Source organism: Oryzias melastigma, linkage group LG20, assembly GCF_002922805.2.
Source record: "Oryzias melastigma strain HK-1 linkage group LG20, ASM292280v2, whole genome shotgun sequence".
NCBI classification, from domain to species: Eukaryota; Metazoa; Chordata; class Actinopteri; order Beloniformes; family Adrianichthyidae; genus Oryzias; species Oryzias melastigma.
Window position 1 is genome coordinate 7,899,110 of NC_050531.1, and position 20,313 is coordinate 7,919,422.

At 36.2% G+C, this 20,313-nt stretch overlaps 2 protein-coding genes across 3 annotated transcripts in view; one reads left to right on the forward strand and one right to left on the reverse strand.

Moving 5' to 3' along the window:
• Positions 1-1,708, forward strand: part of pcolce2b (procollagen C-endopeptidase enhancer 2b) — a 9,294-nt gene extending 7,586 nt beyond the window's left edge. The window contains exons 8-9 of the mRNA XM_024280212.2: positions 422-589; positions 870-1,708. Coding sequence (XP_024135980.1) covers positions 422-589; positions 870-1,000 — 299 coding nt within the window. The 3' untranslated portion in view covers positions 1,001-1,708. The remainder of the gene's footprint in view (positions 1-421; positions 590-869) is intronic.
• A 1,676-nt stretch (positions 1,709-3,384) lies between these two features.
• Positions 3,385-20,313, reverse strand: part of trpc1 (transient receptor potential cation channel, subfamily C, member 1) — an 18,006-nt gene continuing 1,077 nt past the window's right edge. Inside the window, exons 2-13 of one of the 2 annotated variants that reach the window (XM_024280211.2) lie at positions 19,482-19,636; positions 19,307-19,408; positions 19,023-19,225; positions 17,007-17,138; positions 16,706-16,901; positions 13,207-13,543; positions 10,812-10,951; positions 8,751-8,900; positions 6,354-6,538; positions 4,267-4,468; positions 3,890-4,084; positions 3,385-3,821 (exon numbers count right to left, since the gene is read on the reverse strand). In XM_024280211.2, the coding sequence (XP_024135979.1) occupies positions 3,594-3,821; positions 3,890-4,084; positions 4,267-4,468; positions 6,354-6,538; positions 8,751-8,900; positions 10,812-10,951; positions 13,207-13,543; positions 16,706-16,901; positions 17,007-17,138; positions 19,023-19,225; positions 19,307-19,408; positions 19,482-19,636 (2,225 nt within the window). In that variant the 3' untranslated portion in view covers positions 3,385-3,593. Of the gene's footprint in view, positions 3,822-3,889; positions 4,085-4,266; positions 4,469-6,353; positions 6,539-8,750; positions 8,922-10,811; positions 10,952-13,206; positions 13,544-16,705; positions 16,902-17,006; positions 17,139-19,022; positions 19,226-19,306; positions 19,409-19,481; positions 19,637-20,313 lie in introns of both variants that reach the window. The other variant, XM_024280210.2, reaches the window with a different exon arrangement.

The following is a 20,313-nucleotide window of genomic DNA, read 5'->3' on the forward strand; positions in this document are numbered from 1 at the left end:
AACAGTGGGGTCACCCAGCAGGATGTTGTCATTCCAGCCAGGAACATGAGCAAGAACACAAAGTGAAGTTCAGACATGCGTCCATGTAAGGAATCCAGGAGAAAACCCTGCAGCTCTGTTCACTCACATCAACAATCATGGTTTGAAAGAACCCTCTTACTGATCGTTATATTGTTAATATAATCAAATTAGCAAGATTTATAGTTCTAATCATACATTTCTGTGGTAGAACTAGGATGTGGTCTTTAATTTGAAGTTTTTTTCTTAACTGTGGGAATTATTTCCAAATGTAAACTCCCACTTGAAGTTAATTCCTGATTTTTTTTTTTTGTGGATGACCAAAAAAATGCAGATTTAAAGCATAAAAATATGTCTGGAATTCAATTTGAATTTCCTAACTTTTGTTTTGTTCTTGCGGCAGTAATAACTGGGACGGTCATCACCGCCATGATGAGGGGAGGGAGCATGTACGCCACCGTCTCCATCATCAACGTGTACAAAGAAGGGAACCTCGTGATCCAGCAGGCGGGGAAGACCATGAGCACCAAGATCATCATCCTCTGCAAAAAGTGTCCGTTTATCAGGAGAGGTGAGTCTAGCTGAGCAGGTAGAGCGTTATCAGGATCAGTGGTTATTATCTGGTTGACTGTTTTGAATAATGGCTCTGAGTTTGCCTCCTTTGATGTGCCGTCACGCCCCACAAAATAACCCGGATAGTTCGGTGAGCGGCAGAACTCACTGCCGGAACAGTCAATGAAAGTCTATACATGAACAGACACCTGCCGGGCGCCGTTTCTCACATTTCGCCTCCCTGAATGTCTCTGCTGTTCCGCCACTGCATTCAGGTTTATTTTGTGTGACCTCACCAGGCTTGAACTACCTCTTCATGGGCCAGGTCGACGAGGAGGGCCGCGGGAAGATCGCCCCCCACCACTTTGTTATGGCTTTCAAGACAAAGAACCAAAAGGGACTCAATGTTCTGAAAAACAAGCAGTGCTGAGCTCCAGCAGTCGTGAGGATCTCCTCCGAGGTGGTCTGTTCGGGGCGCAGCTCGAGATGGAAACAATCCGGCGGAAAAACAAATCTCAGCAGCGTAAACACAAGCCAGGATAAACAATCACTGTGTGCGGAGCTGCTACATTAATTCACTTTTTTTTTTTAATAATTTGGGAGTTTTTATCTGAAAGGTTTGTTAAAAATTTATTTTTTATACACTTTTTACAGTTAAAGCAAAAATTCTCTGTTTATTTTGGCATCCTTTCATTTTTTTGTATTTTATTTTAAATAAAATGTGAAGAGTTGTGCTTTAAAGCATCTTGACTGTCCTTAAAAGCTCTCATAGATTAACAAATTAAATTCATTTAAGGTGTTTAAGGTTCATTTTTAAGTGAATTGAAAGTCTTAAATGTGGTGATTACAGTGCAATATTTATTGTTTTTCTTTAAATCATTTCTCAGATTTTATGTAAACCTTTCTTTTTTTCAAAATTTTAATATAAAAGGTTGCAAAGTGAACAACATACATTTGTTTGTAGCAAAGAAATGTTTTCATATGAAAAAGTTTATACATAATATTTATATATTTGATTGTTTTCCTTGAACAGAATTAAATTTTTTGAACATTTTCCTGTTTGTATTTCTTTTAATGATGTTTATCCAGAAATGGAAATAATATCAAATAAATGGGATTCTTTCTTGTCGTCCTTAGCATAAGTAGTCTATGTATATTAAAAGTTTAGTTTCTTATACACTATCTACATATTGTAAATGTAAAAAGTTAGTCCACCACATATCATACTGTTAACATGGTTGGGGTCACTCAGACATTTTTGTGTTTTCCATGAAAAGTTGCACTTTTATTTAAAGAAATGTATATTTTATTGATAGAAAATATAGTCAAGACATTGACAAAGTTAGAAGTATTTATTTGAAATAATTTTTCCCTTTAAACTTTGCTTTTGTTAAAGAATCTTTCATTTGGAGTAATTACAGCACAATCTGGAGAAATGCTACCCCACTCTTCTAGAAGCCCCTCCCACAAGTTGGATTGGCCAATCTCAGATATGGCTTTTTCTTTGCCCTTAACCCCAACTCTTCTCAAACTGGAGACACTAATATATTCATTTTCTTTCTGCAGTTGTGCAGCAGAGCTCCACACTTATCTTTCTATGCTGGTTAGAGCCTGTTTGTGCTGTTCTCTAAAAAAATAGTTCATTTTCTTGGCAGTTTTTCACATGGAATAACCTTCAATTATAAGATCACCAACAGAATTCCAATTTTTACATGAAAGTTTTCTTTTTTTGCCAGCATTTAATTGACCTCATAAATGTGACGCTCCAGAAACTCTAACATGCTAACATGCTAACGTGCTAACATGAGGATTTTTTAATTATCTGTTAGCCATCTGACACATATTAGAACACTGGAGTGATAGTTGCTAGAAATGGGCCTCTAGAATAGTCATTTTTAATAATTTATTACCTTAATAAAGTATAGTGTATTTTTGATTAGATTATTGTAGCATAAAATAGTGCTTTTCTTTAAAAATTGGAATATCTTCACTGTTAAGATAAACTTTAACAAACTTTTTTTGCATAAATAAAACAAAAAGAAAACAGCATTTTTCAAAATACTTTTGACAAAAGTTCACACGGCTTCCTTTCAAAATAAAAGCATCATTGAGGATCATCTACGGTAAAGTTGTGTAAATATTATTGATAGTAAAAGAAGAAAAAATTGAAGGAACATCAAAGTCACAATAATAGAAAATATATGTTTGCATTTTAGTTCAAGTAAACCTGCTGCCACTGGAGGATCTTATTAAACACAGGATGCATTTTATTTTGAAAGGAACTTGTATGAGCTGCTTTCAAAAGTAAAATGAGTTAATTTAATAAAGAATAACTCAATTGTGGAGATTATTTTAAAGCTATACTTATAAATGAATTGTCTTAATTGCCACAAACACATAAATAAAGTGTTTTTTATATAAATAAAGTGTATTTTCTAACTTTGAAGAGGAGATTTTGTAGCTCTCGTTGGATTTTAGTCCATAAGAAATTTGATCATATGGTTTTTTTGAGTAAAAAAATATTTATTTTAGTGTTTGTGTTGCATTTCAGACAGAAATTCAGAAATATAACGAACCAAAGATAAATCAGAACTAATTGGGTATTTTTTAATTCTATAAGGCACAATTAAAACCCTTGAATTTGTCTAATTTGTTAAGCTATGAAGCTGAACCACTTGATGGAATGTTGGAGCATTGTGGGTAGTGTAGTCAGGAACCTGGTGGAGTGACATGTTGTTCTTCAGCTGTTTTTGAATACATTGAATAAAATTTACTTTACTTATTACTTATGAATTCAATCAAACTCAAAGAAAATCAAGTATTTCCATACATTTTTATTCATCCCGTTGAAAACAATGGCTTTATATATTTACAAAAAAGGGTTAAATAACAGACGAAGGTCTGAGTTTGTAGGCTTTAGTCACTCATTACATATTTTCTAAAGTTTGAAAGATTAACTTCTGCACATGCCGGCATCCCAGATTAATATGTAAAGAGAGTAGAAGCGAATGCGTGTTCTGGTTTTAGCTCCTCGGGTAGAACATGGCATACTTGGAGGTACGGAAGCCCAGCAGGTCTCTCATCTCGTTGCGGAACTTGGACAGGTCTTGGCGCAGGTCGTTCAGGTTCTCCACCGTGGCCTGGTCTGTGCTCTGCATCTTCTGCCTGGTGGAGGTCAGGTATCGGTGAACCAGGCAGCACATGATCTTCTGGTAGTTCTCGTCCCGCTTTTGCTTCAGGTTCTTCCACTCCTGGAGGACAGGAAGGAATTAGTGCAAAGACAAAAATAGCAGGAGAAGATTTTGAAGATTTTTCTCACTTTGAGGCTGTTCTGTCTCTTCATTTTGCCCTTTGTGGTGTGGGAGCAGATCCACTTCCTCAAACTGGTCACCAGGTAGCAGACGGTCTTTGGTGAAGGGAGGATGTTGAAAGGTGGAGGCAGAGTACACTTGTCATCAAAGTAGCTCAGCCAGAGTTTCGCCCGAGCAAACTTCCACTCTTTGTCCTCGTGATTCTACAAAAGTATTCAAAAGTCAGGAATTTCAAAAGTAATCTTTATTTAAATCTAATTCCCAGCAGTTCTTTAAAACTTGGAGTCAAAGAAAAGCAGCTGTGCATCATTTCAGGAAAACTTGGAACTAAAAAGGAACATTTAATCGCTCGTGACGGTAGAAAGAAACTTCAAACCAGACTTACAGCAATTTGTCTGAAGCTCTTATGGAGCATGGCCACCAGCAGCTTGGTGAGAACAATAACCACCACGATGTTGTAGGTGCCGATGATCAAGGCGCCAACAAAAGACCTCAGCTCCTCTGTGTAGCTGATTCGGGTGACGAAGAGGGCGACGTGGGCCAGGGAGAAGATGTACCAGAACAGGGCGTAGCAGGTCCCCATAAACCTGTGAAACAGATGAACAAGGCTTTGGGAAACGTAGATCTAACACCTAAAGGTCATTAATAAAAGAAAAGCTGCAGAGATGTGCAGGTTTTTAGAAGATTAGCCGTGTTGCAGTGTAGGCGTTTACTGCAGAGGCTGCTGAAACTTCTGCTGGCTTTCCTCCACAAACATGAATCTTCATGAATATTTTCTCTCTAAATGAAAATATTATGGAGAGAAAATAGACTCACCCTGATTTGTGTGTGCATTATTCCTGATTTGTAACTCGTACAACACATTTTGTGGTTAAGTACAAATATTACGAAAAAAAAATACAATTTCAAAATGCACAACTTAAAACTAACTACACACAGAGATGTGAAGATTTTCACATCTGATTTGTGTGTAAATGAAGTTTTGTGTGTTCATAACAAGCAATTTGCGTGTACTTTTTAAAGATTTGTGTATAGTTAGTTTTAACCTGTTGTAATTTTAAGTTGTGCATGTAGAAATTGTATGTTGTATTTTTTAATTTATTTATTTATTTTTGTACTTATTCAGAAAATGTATGTTTGAGTTAAAAATCAACAATTGTGCACGCACAAATCCAAATTTACACACAAATAATAATAAAATAAGATGCACGCACAAATTCAAAGTTTAGTACAAATAAAAAATATTATGGACGGAGAAATCCAAAGTCACGCACAAATAAAAAAAAACTTTACACAAATCCAAAGATATGCACAAATTCAAAGTCACGCAAAAATAAAAAAAATTATGGACACACATTCAAAGTTTTGTACAAATTAAAAATATTACGGACGCACAAATCCAAAAATTTAGCCCCCACAAATCCAAATTTATGCACCATTCATAAAATTCAACACACAAATCAAAAGTTGTGCACAAATAAAAAAATTACGCACACACAAATCCAAAGCAACGCGCAAATCATGAATTATGCACGCACAAAATTTAAAGTTATACACAAATAAAGAAACCTATCCACACACAAATCCGAAGGTACGCACAAATAAAAAAAATTACCCACACATCCAAAGTTATGTACAAGTTCAAAGTAACGCAAAAATAAAAAAAATTATGCACACACATGTCTGAAGTTGCGTACAAATCCAAAAAATTACGCACACACAAATCCAAAGTTATGCACAAATTCAAAATTAATCAAAAATAAAAAAAATTACGCACACAGATGTCTAAATTTTCGTAGAAAAAAATAAATATAAAACACTGATGGAGAAATCCAAAGTCATACACAAATAAAAAAACTACAACTGCTCAAATGAAAAAATGTAACACATATAAATCGAAAGTTAAGCACAAATCAAAAAAAAATTACAGACGCAAAAATTCAAAGTTACGCACAAATTAAGAATTGTGTACACACAAATCCAAAGTTAAGCTCCCCAAAAAAATATTTTTTAAAACTGCACTGGCACAAATAAAAAAAATAAAACAAGCACAAATCCAAAATCCTGTGCATGAAAAAAATCCAAAGTTACGCATAAAACAAGAATTACGCACACACAAATTTGGGTGAGTCTCATTTCTCTCTATAAAATATCAGCAAAATACCTGATCCATCAGTGTATTTTCATGTCCTAAAGATATTTAAATAGATCACAGTGTTCATTTATGCAACACACCTGAACTCTGCAAACTTTGTAATGAATTTTTAGTCCTATAAAAATATTAAATATTCTGCTAATTTGCTCTGTTTTTTTACATTTAGGCTTTTTTTCTGTTTTTTTTTTTAAATAAACACACTTTAATTGTGTTTAAATTTATACAAGTAAGGAGTAAAAAGTGCATCATGTCTAATATCAGCTAACAAACATTCGGAACATGAACTTGTCAGGTAACGCCCCAAAGTTTGATCATACGTGTGGAATGCATCGTTGCTCTGTTGCTGGCAGAAGATGCCTTCGCAGTCCTTGGTTGTTTTCTTTCCCGAGCTTTTGAGATCTTTGCCGTACAGCTGAGTGAGTCCAATGGTGAAGGAGAACAAGACCAGCAGGAAAAGGCCCAGAAACTTTCCAAAATCCTGCAGCATCTGACCCATGGAGATCTGTGAGGCATTGAGACGAGTCTGTTATGCTTTTGACATTCATCCACTGAACCTTCGTGCAAGTTTTTAAACAGCAGTAAATTTAGCTCTAAATGTAGCAGCCCTCCTGTTGCGTTCAAGAGTTTTTAATAATTTTAAACTCAAGATTTCTTATAATTGTTGGAAAAAAACATCATATTCTGGCTGCACAACACCTAAAGTTCTATTTAAAAAGATGCTCAAACATGAAACTTGGCCTTACAAAACATAAACCGACAGTGTCCAGTGCCGCCGCTCTGCCCGCACCTCAGGGCGAATGACACGGACGTGTTTGCGCTGAAACCGAGGCAGCTTGTTTAAGAAGGATGGTTCTGTTAGGATGATTCCAAACAGAGTAAATCCCTTCACTGTGCTCCTTCACCGCTAGTAAATATCTAGCTCCACGCTTGCCAAGCCTGACAGATAGCCTAAGTTAATTACTGTACAAACAGAACGCAAGGCGGACAAAAGGGGGATTTACTGAGTTTATAAGTTTGCAAAAGAAAGAGATGTAGCTTATTAGACTAGAGTGAATGACAAAAACTTTATTTGAACTCTAAATGACAAACTCGTTCACTGTTAGTGTTGCTGAGGTTAAGTCTGGGCCACGAATGAGCAGATTTCCATCACTCTTTCCAAACTCAGCGGGGGCCCCGACCCCACAGACACACGGGCCGACACATTCGGGGAACTGCAGCCCCCGTATTCCTGACTCACTCTGTGTGAGCAGAACTGGATGGAAGAGGGTGTATAGGAGCGTTTCTGGAGCGTTTCCATTCTGGTTTTTTTCCACATCCTGCCAACCCAGACGCTGATGTCACAGCATGTGTGCAGAGAAGATGGGAGGAAAATGAAGCAGATGGAGTGGAGAGCGCCGGGGTTTAAGAGTGTTCATTAACAAACTGCTCAGCAGGCTGATTCTTTTATGATCCAACTAGAAACAAGGACTCGATGCATTCCTGCAAGCAGACTGATCTGCTGGATAACTATTACGCAAGACAGGTCGCACATGGGAGGAAAAATCCATGCCTGAATAGAGCGGCTTCTGTCATTTCTGCAGTCTAGCTGGTTCAAATATAAAAAAAGGGTTATAAGGGGAAGAAAATACAGGAGAGAATAGGGCCAAGGAGGAAAAAAAGGTGATGTAAAATTCTGATTTGAATTTCAGAATTCTGAGATTAAAGTCAGAATTCTAAGAAAAAAAAATCAGAATTCTGATATTAAAGTCAAAATTCTGAGGAAAAAAAGTCAGAAATCTGAAATTAAAGTCAGAAGTATAAACATTATCTCAGAATTCTGAGGAAAAAAAATCAGAATTCTGAGATTAAAGTCAGAAGTTTGAGAAAAAAATTCAGAATTCTGAGATTAAAATCAGAAATCTGAAATTAAAGTCAGAAGTTTAAAAATTATCTCAGAATTCTGAGAAAAAAGTCAGAATTCTGAGATTAAAAATCAGAATTTTGAAAAAAAGTCAGAATTTTGAGATTAAAATCAGAATTCTGAGAACATAATTTAGAAATCTGAAATTAAAGTCAGAAGTATAAAAATGATCTCAGAATTCTGAGAAAAAAGTCAGAATTCTGAGATTAAAATCAGAATTTTGAAAAAAAAAAAAGTCTGAATTTTGAGATTAAAGTCAGAATTTCGACTCAGAATTCTTAGGAAAAAAGTAACAATTCTAAGATTAAAGTCAGAATTTTGAGAAAAAAAGTCAAAATTTTGAGATTGAAGTCAGAATTTTCTGAAAAAAGTGAGAATTCTGAGATTAAAGTCAGAATTGTGACAAAAAAGTCAAAATTCTGAGAAAAAAAACTCAGAATTTTCCATGCCCTTTATTTCTCCTTGGCCCTAACCCTTAACTAACAAAAACATTTAATTCATTTCTGAAGAAATAAGCACTGTCACTAACCAAAAACCACTTTATGTACATATATTTTTTGGCAGAAAGAAACATTATAGTTAAAATCTGTTAAAAATTTAAGTTTAGTGTAGAAAAAGACGAGAAGTGAGGCTCAGAAGAAGCTGCTGTGTGGCTTTGCTCTTGAATTTTTCACATTCACCACCGACAGCATGAGAATGGGTGTTCCATGTCAAGACAAACAGAGCGTAAGTCATTTTTATGAACTTTTACGTAAGTGTTCTGCCATATTATCCTGACACCAGATGCTGCACGAATTCAAAACCGACTTCTTACCTGCAGAGGACCCAAGATGGAGCTGGTGGTGTACATGAAGAAAAGACGCAGGTAACTCAGGACGTTTGCAAAGGCGAAGAGACCCTCGGCCACCAGGATGGGATGGAAGGCGTCCCAGTTCTTTCTTTCCATCTCTGGTACATCTTTGCACTGAGGGAAATGAGAACAAGCCTACAAAAATTTGAACACATTTATTCACATTTTCTATACAAAACCACAATACAAACAACAAAACTGTTTTTTTTCTTTAGTACAAGAAGAACCCCTTAGTCCAGTTACTTACTGACCAAAACTCCCCCAAAAATCACTTTATAGTTCAAAAAAGTACACTTTATTTATTTATTTATGCATTGTGTAGCCATTTATATATAAAATATAGCTTTAAAATATTACAATCCTTGAATTACAACAGTTTTTTATTTATTCTGTACATCATATTTTTACTAATTTAACTTTTCATAGAAGCATTTGCAAGTTTCTTTCAAAATAAAAGAAATCCTGTGACATTAAATTTTAAGACAGGAGATTTTTGGAGTTTTCATTTCAAAGTTGTGACTTTTGTTCTTATGTTTGTGCCAATTACTCCATGATGTCCCTCAAAGAAAAACACAAACTTAGAGAAATGGTGCGTTCATGTGCTGATCGGTAAAACGTCCGACTCAGAAAACACACAGAAAAACAACTTAATCATCCAACACCAGATAAATGCTGAATTGCTTCCTGGACTTTGATAAAAGTCAGTTTATTTGTAGAGCGCCATCTAGGGCAGGGGTCTGCAACCTGCAGCTCTGGAGCCCCGTGGCTCTTTTACCCCTCCCTAGTGGCTCTGTGGTTAAAGAAAAATAAAAAGTTTATATTTTTAAAAGTAATTTCAATCACAAGTTCAACTAATAGATTTTTTTAGTGCCGTTTATCACAGAAAACCAACTTGAGGTCAGTAAATACAGCTAGAATTTACTGATTTCTGAACAAATTAAAGGTTTTTCGGTGCAAAAAATTCAAACCATTCACTTAATCATCTCTGATTTAATTTGGTTAGTTAGATTTACAAATGTATCAGTTTCATTTTTTAAAATCACTGCTGACATTGCACTACCTACTACTTCATGATGATCCTGTCTGACATAAGGTGTCTTTTATTTTGAAAAACCCTTCAAAAGTTACTAATAGCTATTATATTTATGCTTTATTTATGTAAAAAAAACAATAATTAATTTACATTTATCATTATAACACTAACATAAATACAAATATGTGTCCTTTTTTTTATTCTTTTAAAGGGTGAAGTTCAACTTTGTGGCTCCTACTGGTGAGAAATCTACCCGAATGGCTCATTAGAGGTTGCAGGGACACTTCAGAATTCCAAGGAATATAAAAAAATTAATAAAGAATATGAATATAATTTATTCCAGTTTAGTGGACCAGATTAACGGCCCCCCAGGATGTGGTTTCCCCACCCCTGAACTAGACTGTTATGTAGCAGAAGATAAGAATATGTATTTATTCTAATAATAAACCATTCTGATAGTAGATCAAAGACTAATTTTGATCATTTATTTGACACATTTATTTAAACCTAAATGACTAAAATAAAGCAAATCAACCAAAACTACAAACATTTTTTTCATTCAGGTTGGTTTAGAATAGATCTTTGTTCATGCTGTTGCAGTCTGCCACCACTGGGGGTCAGTGTTAAAATTGTAAGGTTAGTTTTTCTAACTGTTTTAGTTACTTATCTGTGTTAAAAAATAATGACATGACTTTTACAAAACCAAAAAATTCAGAGCAAAAATGAAGGAATAAAAGGGTTTCAATGCAGGGTATCAGATTATGAAATAATCAATAAAATCATTACGTTGAAAAAAACTGAAAAAAAATCACACAATAGGAATTACAGGGTCGCTAGGAACAGGTTACATATATATTTATTTATTTTAGATACTTGGTTTATTAAAACCAAGAGATTAATGTGTATTCTGGCGGAATTTATATTGATAATTTTATGAGTTTTTGTCTTTTTTTTAATAAAAAAACATTTATATATTTAAAAAAAAAGAGTACCTTGCTGTGAGCAACAACCTTGAGGGTGAAGGTGGCTAAGTAGAGAGAGTTCATCACAAAGCTCAACTGGTTCCTGGATTCCTCCAGAAAGTCTTCCAGGCCTTCGTACCACAAGCGCTTCACGTCCGACCACACCATCCCTACAGGGAATAAGGAAGCCATCATCTAACTTTACTGGAAAGAAAAGCATTTTTATGTCATCTGGAATATTTTGAAATCTTCTCTAGTCGTAATTCATCTCACAGAAGGAGCCCTGAGGAAACAGGAATGCAAAAGACTAATGTGATGAAAATGCGTCGCCTCCCAAAGTAGAATTGAATAAAATAAATGACAGAATTTAAATGAATAAAAATACTTCAATGGAAATGCAGAGTAAAAAGTGTAAAAAAAATGTCCCTAAATGACTGAGGGAAAAAAAATAAATAAAAAAATACATGAAACCCATTAACCCATCTTCATCCAGTCAAATGTTTAACATTGAAATCAAAAGAGCTGCAGAAACATCCCAACACATACAGGAAACCGAACACTCCCAACATCTGATCCCTCCAATTACGTGAGGCGTTTAGCTAAAGGGAAAGAAGAATAGATGAAGAAGAGAGAGGAAGGGAACGGCATAAAGAAATACAATAAAACTGAATGTAAGCTGTTGAGTTTAACTCACAAAGAGACCGTTCACATCCTGGTAATACGAGAAAGAAGCAGCATCTTTTCAGCTTTGCACATCTTACATAATGCTCTGAACCTGCAGGCATCCTCTAGAGAGAAAGACTCAATCTGAGGAAAATAGAGTTTTTAATGCATTCTTTTACAATTGAAAACATTTGTAGATAAAATTCAATTTAAAATTGCATTTCTACGGTGGCCCTGAAGTGAAAATGACATGAACAAATCACTCAGAGGTTTGTTCATTATTTCAACTAAAAGTTATTTGACATGGAGCAATACTGGATATTATCATCCCTTCAATAGCTTTTCAGTTTCTCTTTACTCATTTTGTTTTCCAAAATGTATTTGCTTTTTAGGTTTTTGCTTCTGGAATTTTTTTTTTTTTTGTTCTTTGTTTCAAACACAAAATGAAAATAAAATAAGAATCTAAAAATACAAGCTTAAGAATTTAAAAGTACAAAAATACAAAATAGGCATAAGAATCTAAAAATACAAATATAAGAATTGAAAAATACAATTTCTTTCTAAAATGTAATGCTGTGTTTTTAATATCTATTTTGCTTTTGTTGATGCCATTTGAACTTCAGGGCCACCGTACATTTCTAAAATTTTCTTTATTCAAATTGTCGTGAAATTAGGAGAAAAAAATGCAGTTTGGAAATAATGTAGAAAATATGCTGCAATCTCACTGTTCTTAGCTCTCCCTCGGCAATGGGGAGGGGAAGAGGGGCGGGACTGCTCTACGCCAATAGTCACAATTCAAGTTAAATTTCTAGTGAAAAAAATAAATGCTTCTCTGGAGAAATTATGTCCCAGAAAACATTTAATTTTTTTTTTTTTTTTAACTAAAAACATGAATTATAATAAAAACCTACTGGGAACGCTTTTAAAATAAATCAAAAGATATGTCAAAAAGACTTTTTATAAGAGGGATAATTTCAAATTAAAAGTGAATCTCAAAGACAGCTCTGTTTTTGCAATTTTTATACAAATTTAGGAAGTCTAAGTTGGACACTTAAGTAAGAAAATATATATTGAACATTGTCATTTTCATTAACACTCCACTTAATTCTGGGTGGAATGAAGCTCTAACACAGATTTCCAAACACACGCCCTAAGTGGTGTTAAAACCTTTTAAAAGAAAGCAAACACTTTGTGAAATATTTATCTAACTCTCTTAATAATTTTATAACCTGTCAAGCTTAATGACACAATTCATCACATATATTAAAAAAAATGTTTAGGTCAGAAAGGAATAGAAAGGAGGCCATTAACGAAGCTGATATTGATTGATTTTCCGAGGAGGAAGATAAGAAGTTCCTGGCCTCATCAGACCGACACTAACGTGTTTATGGGGGAGTTTTTGTTTGCATGTGTGTGTGTTGACTTCAGCGATGACAGCACTCAGATGGGCCACAAAGGAGAAATTAAATGCCGCGGCTCCATTCTGTGGAGTTCAATTAGAGGAAGAGCTGACCCATTTAATCCAGTCAAGCTGGGCTTTCTGTCATTTTCTGTGCAGGCAACAATTTGTCATGCAGCATCTGATAGAATTATAGAGACAGTTTTAGAGACTTCAGGATGACCGTAATAGCAATCTTGTATTTTCATTTCCTGATGATATTTCGATTTTTTTCTCTAGCATTGATTTTTTATTCTATATTTGGGTAAATGTGGTGTGCAAGGAAACAGAACCCTGAAACTTGGTGCTAAAGAGAAAGCCCACCTATGATCCAGAGGATGAGAAGGTAATCAATCATCTCAAGAGCAGGACCCATCGTGTTCTTCTTGCCCTCGTTGTAGACCAGAGAGTACAGGTTGAGCAGCAGCAGGAAGGTGAAGTAGGAAGCGCTGTGGATGATGAATTTCACAAATGGGGTGTGGATGATCTGGCCGACGCGGGAGCGGGGCACCACAAGGTAGCAGACGGACAGCAGCGGCCAAAGTAGGGCCACGCTCAAGACGGTGGCTATCTTCAGACAGGTGTGCTTGCGCCGGTAGCTCGCCGTCTCACCGAACCAAACGGTGTTGAGGAACTGTTGACAGTTGGATTGAGCCACAAACTGTCGGCAAGAAAAGACAAAAGCATTTGGACGTGATTTTACAGAAACAAGTAAGCTAAAAACAGCCTGCCCAACTTCTTCTTCACGATAATGAAATCCATTATCTCATTATCATGAGAAAACAAAAGCAATTCTCTCGTGATAATAAGAAAATATTGCTGTATCCCTCTCTTCCTCTTTCCCGCACTGAGACGCCGAGACTGTACCTGTAACCTTTACCATATTCCTCATCATCTGGTTATCACCAGAAAACAATTTCAATTTCTAGCGATAATGAGATCCACTATCTCGTTATCACAAGAAAATTAATTTACAGAAACAAGTGAACATCTGTATGGAAGCCAAATATGGCCTGCCAAACTTCTGTTTTTTGTTGGGTTTTTTTGTGATAATGAGATCCACTATCTCATTATCACAAAAAGACTAATTGATTTCCTCATGATAGTAAAGAAAATATTGCTGCATCCTTCTCTTCCTCTTTCCCGCACTGAAATGCAGAGACTTTACCTGTTACCTTCACCTTATTCTTCATCATCTTGTTATCACCAGAAAACAATTTCAATTTCTAACGATAACGAGATCCACTATCTCATTATCACAAAAAGACTAATTGATTTCCTCATGATAGTAAAGAAAATATTGCTGCATCCTTCTCTTCCTCTTTCCCGCACTGAAATGCCGAGACTTTACCTGTTACCTTTACCATATTCTTCATTATCTTGTTATCACGAGAAAACAAATCTCAATTTCTAGAGATAACAAGATCCACTATCTCATTATCACTAGATAATGAATTTACAGAAACAAGTAAACATATGTATGGAGGCCGAAAAACGGCCTGCCCAAATTATTTTTGTTATTGTTGTTTTTTTGTGATAATGAGATTCATTATCTCGTTATCACAAAAATAATTTCTCATGATAATGAAGAAAATATTGCTGAATTCTTATCTTCATCTTTCCTACACTGAGATGCAGAGACTTTCCTGTTACCTTTAATATATACTTCCTTGTTTTATCATCACCAGAAAACATATTTCATTTTCTAGCGATAATGAGATAGTGGATCTCATTATCACTAGAATACAATAAAAAAAAGTAGGGGCGGCCACTTTCGTATACCGTACATCTGAATTACCTTTTATTACCAAATCTGTTGCAGCAATTCTTGTACTTGCAGAATTTGTCCTCATTGAGGACAAATATAAAGAAAATTAGGCTTAAAATAGCAATTTTGAGTAATTCTTTATTCAAATTGTTGTGAATCAGGAGCAGACGAAAAAAATACAATTAGAAAAAGCTTGTAGGTGAGACAGGGCCTTCTACGACTCGATTCCACTCTAATGATCCTCGTACAAACTGGCTGTTTTTGTTGCAACAGTAAAAATAGGTTTTCGGGGTGTGAGGGGCTGTAAGCTAACGGGAGAGAGCGTAAACAAAGGGATGATGGGAAATTAGTGGAGGCTTACTCCGGAAACTGTCCTAAAAAAATAGAATTAAAATAAAAAGTTGGATAAAAGCGGCATAATTGTTGTTAAAATATATCTGGGAATCTTTATAAAATAGATCAAAAGTGGATTGGAGCTTCTCAGTTTAAGATAATCTCTAGGATGTCCCGCTATGTCCTAATCGGTGGTCTGATTGATCAAAGTGTCAGGGTGCAGGCAGCTGCTGGTTCTTTGCTTGTTTCTGCCAGCAGGCCCCTGGCAGGCATTATGTAAATACGCAGCTACACTGCAAAGACAGGATGAATCTGGACGAGGCGTTTCATGCGGTCGACGAGCAAATGTTTCAGTGAGGATACACAGCACTCTGCTGCAGCTCAATACAAAACCACAAGAAAGCTTTTAGACTTTCAGGAGATCCGCGCTCATCTTCAGCCTCGTTCTCAGAGGAGGAATAATGAATGAACAAAGAACACTCAGCTTTTCTGCCAAGCCTAACATAAACTGACTGCTTTAACTGAGAAAAAAGAAAAGAAATGAGTGTTAAACCAGAGACAGCAGAATGATTTGTCCTTTTTATAGTAATGTTAGATCTGTGTTATTTCTCCTGCAAAAAACTGTAATCTTTCCAGCTATAAATCACACTCAGCTTTGACTTCAGCTTTGACTGCTGTCCCCTGAAGGAAGCAGATGAAGCTACAGCGCGCTGCAACAACTTGTGGTGCTTAGCATCATACCTGAGCTGAGTTACCACTAGTTTCTAGTTTCATGATCAAATTCACTGCAAATTTGCAAATATTTGATTGTAAGACATTTAAGCTATTTAAATGAGCTTAGGCTTTTCTATAATTAGATTTTTCTCTTTCACTAAGAGCTAAAATAATGAAATTACTATTAAAATAAATTAAAATCCTTTTAATCTCGACAATAGAAAAACTGGATCAAAGGCTCAAAAAATCTTACTCTGGATTATGAGGGATTTTTATGATTTTTTTTTAACAAATTCAAGGATTTCAAGCATCTTATGGTTCAAAAAGTTGTAGTTTGTAAGATTTATGAATTTTCTGGTATATTTTTTTAATATATATTTCTGCTGACATTACACTACTTATTACAACATTTGCTGCAATGAGGTGATCCTCTATGGTACTTTTATTTTGAAAGGAAATCATTTGAACTGTCAAAAGTTATAAACTATTTGAAAGAAATATATTTTCTCTTTATTTTTGTGTTTTGCTCATATAAAAAAACAACAGTTCATCGATATATATCAATAATAGTAACAATAAATTAAAAATAAATGGTAAAATAAGACATAGTTGCCCCTGTTGGGTTGTGGTTGGCGAGAAAAAAAAGGTATTATTGGTCTGTGTTGTTTGAAGTAAATTAGGTTTTTTTAGCTTATTTTTCCCTTTTTGAATGCTTGTGTGGAACTCTTTCCAGATAATTCTACTACTTTCTAGTGATTTTCTTCTTAAAATTAGCGTTTTTTATTACTATTTTTACTCTATCTCTTGATACTGACTTGCTTTTAGTTTAAACATTGTTTCCCTTATTATACTCTGCTTTTTATCAATTTTTTTCACCTAAAAAGTCTATCTCTGTCAAAGTTTGATTGATTTATTTATTGTTTGATTTATTGTGGTTTTATTATGTTGATCGTGTTAACGGTTGAAAAGTTACAGAATTTTGTGTTTAATTGCGCATCACAAACGAACCTCTTTCTGGTTGTACTTGATGGCGAGCTTAAGCCGACTCAAGTTCATCCGCTCCTCCAGCAAGCCTCTCTTGTCGACGTGATCCTCGCTGGATGTGTGGTTGAGGATCACTTCCAGCTCTCTGGAGTTTCGCGCCTGAGCCAGGAGGTCTTTGGCAAACATCTTACACTGCTTTGCCAGTTCCTCGTAGTCGTTCCTGGGATAAAGATACCAGATAAAATCAGGTTGACAGCATTACACTCTGAATATATTGGTGTTATAGTGGTAGATGTTCCAGTCATAAAACAGCAGCTGGATTTACCTAAACTCCACCTCGACAAGGCTGAGCTCCCTCAGGTCTGCACTCAGCTCAAACGCTCTCAGGATGGGATCCTCCTCAGTCAGCATGATGAGCGCCGGGCTCGCCAGGCAGCGGTAGATGTCAAGGCGGAACCTGGACATTCAAGATTGGAAAAGCTGGACGTTGTACAAACCCAAAAGTACTGAAGTTGATCCCATAAAAACGGCAAAAAAACATTTACGTGAGATGAACTTGATACTATTTCCTGGTAAAAAAAAAAAAAAAGGGTGCAGACTATTTCCTGGTGGAGAAAAGGGAGCAGGCTATTTCCGGATGGACAAAGGGAGCAGACTATTTTCTGGTGAAGAAGGAGAGCATAATATTTCCGGATGGACAAAGGGAGAAGAATATTTACTGGTGAAGAAAGAGAGCAGACTATTTCTGGAAGGACAAAGGGAGCAGACTACTTTCTGGTGAAGAAAGAGAGCAGACTATTTCTGGATGGACGAAGGGAGCAGACTATTTCCTGGTGAAGAAAGGGAGCAGACTACTTTCTAGTGAAGAAAGAGAGCATACTATTTCTGGATGAACAAAGGGAGCAGACTACTTTCTGGTGAATAAAGGGAGCAGATTATTTCCGGATGGACAAAGGGAGCAGACTACTTTCTGGTGAATAAAGGGAGCAGATTATTTCCGGATGGACAAAGGGAGCAGACTACTTTCTGGTGAAGAAAGAGAGCAGACTATTTCTGGATGAACAAAGGGAGCAGACTACTTTCTGGTGAAGAAAGAGAGCATACTATTTCTGGATGGACAAAGGGAGCAGACTATTTCCTGGTGAAGAAAGGGAGCAGACTACTTTCTGGTGAAGAAAGAGAGCATACTATTTCCGGATGGACAAAGGGAGCAGACTATTTCCTGGTGAAGAAAGGGAGCGACGAGTTAGGAAAGCTGGTTTTAACATGGATTATTGAGCAAAGGACAGAAAGGTACGCGTGAGAGTGGTTGATACAAAGATTAATGATGCTTCAAAGAGAAAGGAAACATTCTCAGCCAGCGCTACTCAGAACATTGTTCTCATCATTTCAATAAATCCTGAAATGTTCATCTGGTGGTTTTGTCTGCATTATTAGACTGAGTTTTAAATGAATCCATTAGCCATAAACCATTCTGTCTGTATCAGATTTTGAGGATAAACGTCCGGGCAACACTGTATCAATAAAAAATTTATGTTATTTTTCATGCGTGAAAAAAAGCATCATATGTTTTGGAAACATATGAATTAGAAAACTGGTGAATTTAAAGGAAAAGTGAAATAATCTTAGTTGTTAAAGATGCTCTGATGTTTTTACATTAAACTGGTTACCATTTAACTGCACTTTTTCCTCCGTCTTCCTTTTAAAAGTGAACTCTTTACTCCACGTGCAACCTGACAGCTGTAAAAATGCATTTTAAATGATTTGCTGTTAACAGGAGGACCGTTCTGCTCTTAGACGCAAATCCTAAGGATCTACAAATGAAAGAAAGTTTCATTTTTCTTGCTGTTATGCTTCCACCTGCTTTGATCTCTCTGTGGTTTGGCAGAGAAACCGTTTCATTTGATGCGCTGTGTGGGAGGTGCTGCTTGGAGCATAGAACTGCCCGGATATCAGCTCAATCCCATCTGTAAATCCGAGTCAGTCAGAAGCCAAGGACAAAACCACAGAAATACTGCAGCTTTGCCACTTTTTTTAAATGTAAAGTACTCTAAAAAGATGTAATGAACATTCTGTGCATGGCATTTTAAAGACAAATGCAGTTGTAGGTCGTACAGTCAAAAGCATTCCTTTAAAATCCTCTGCAAAACCCACTAAATCTTGTTATTTTATGCCTAAAAGACATTTACTAGCTGGTAAAAGCAAGAAAAAACTGCTTGTCTTGACAGGCACTTATTCTCCCTTGATTTATTACTCCTATTTTCTTGATAAATGGCTTTATTTACAAAGCCGAAAGTTCACTCACGTCTTCTTTAAAACTCAGTTTTGCAGATTACTGTACCTGGAGTGACGTAAGCTGTCCTTCTTGTTTTTAGCGTTGCACAACGTGCACTCGCAGCCCACGGCGTGAGGCCTGGGGAGGGAGATGTCCTGTTTCAACAGCATGGTCAAGATCTCGTAATTGTTCCTGTGCGCTGCCAGGATGACCGGAGCCACGTCCATCGTGGTTGAATACTCGGGATTCTGGATGCGCTGCATGAGTTTCTGAGAAAAGTATATAAGTATATAAATACCAGTCTGTTGTTTGCTGCACCTATTTATTTATATAAATGAGAAGAGACGTACAGCAATGGAGGGCTTGGAGGATCGTCTGGGTCTGTGGTTGAGGAGGATGTCCACAGCTCCCACCACCTCCGAGTCTATGGCCACCAACAAGGCATCTGTCGCCTTTGGAGGAAAACACGATTTTATGAGACGCGGTACATTTAGGACCAAACTAAACACATGATCAGTGAGTTACCTGGCAGCCGTGCTCAAGCAGAAGCTGCAGGATGTCCAGATTCTCATTCTCGATGGCGATGGTGACGGCGTCTCTGCCCAGCACGTCGATGCAGTTGATGTTGAGCTCGCCGTGTCGATTCTCCTCCAGCAGCTTCTTCACCATGTAGTAGTCACCTGGGGAGAGCAAGAAGTGATGCATCATGGTAGGAAGTCATAACTGAGATATATAAGGAAACATTTATTCAACAATGTACTCTGATAAAATATTTTAAAAAGATTTTCTAGTGCCAATTCCAAAATTTAGTGCACTCAAAATTTCCCAGAAGGCTTTGCGAAAAACTAGAGTGCATCAATGCTCACTAGATTAGCCAATATAGACCACAATGCATTGCGGTTGAACAAATTTGAATAAACCATCCACATTTTCACCATCAGAACACATTGGAGAGTCATAAATAAACGTCGTGAAATGTTCGTATTTATTCGATTTTCAATTTGTGATATTGGTGACATCATATCCGGTGTTTAGAAAAACTAAAGGAGAAAAGTAGAGAGCATAGTCCCGCACTATATTGTTTTTTAGTAGTTAAGGATTTGGGCGAATTGGGAAACAACATGGAAAATTAATAAAAATGTTTTTCTTTTATGGCTTCAACAAGACTACAAAATATCTTGGGAAAAAGAAAGATTTCAAACACTGATCTGCATTTTATGTATTTGAATAAACACTTTATATCATGCAAAGTACCTAACAAGGGGCCAGAAGATGGAGAATTGTATCTTAACTATTTGTTTTAGAATTAAAAAGAGCTTTAAAAGTACACAGATTACAATCTTTGGTCCATTAAAGG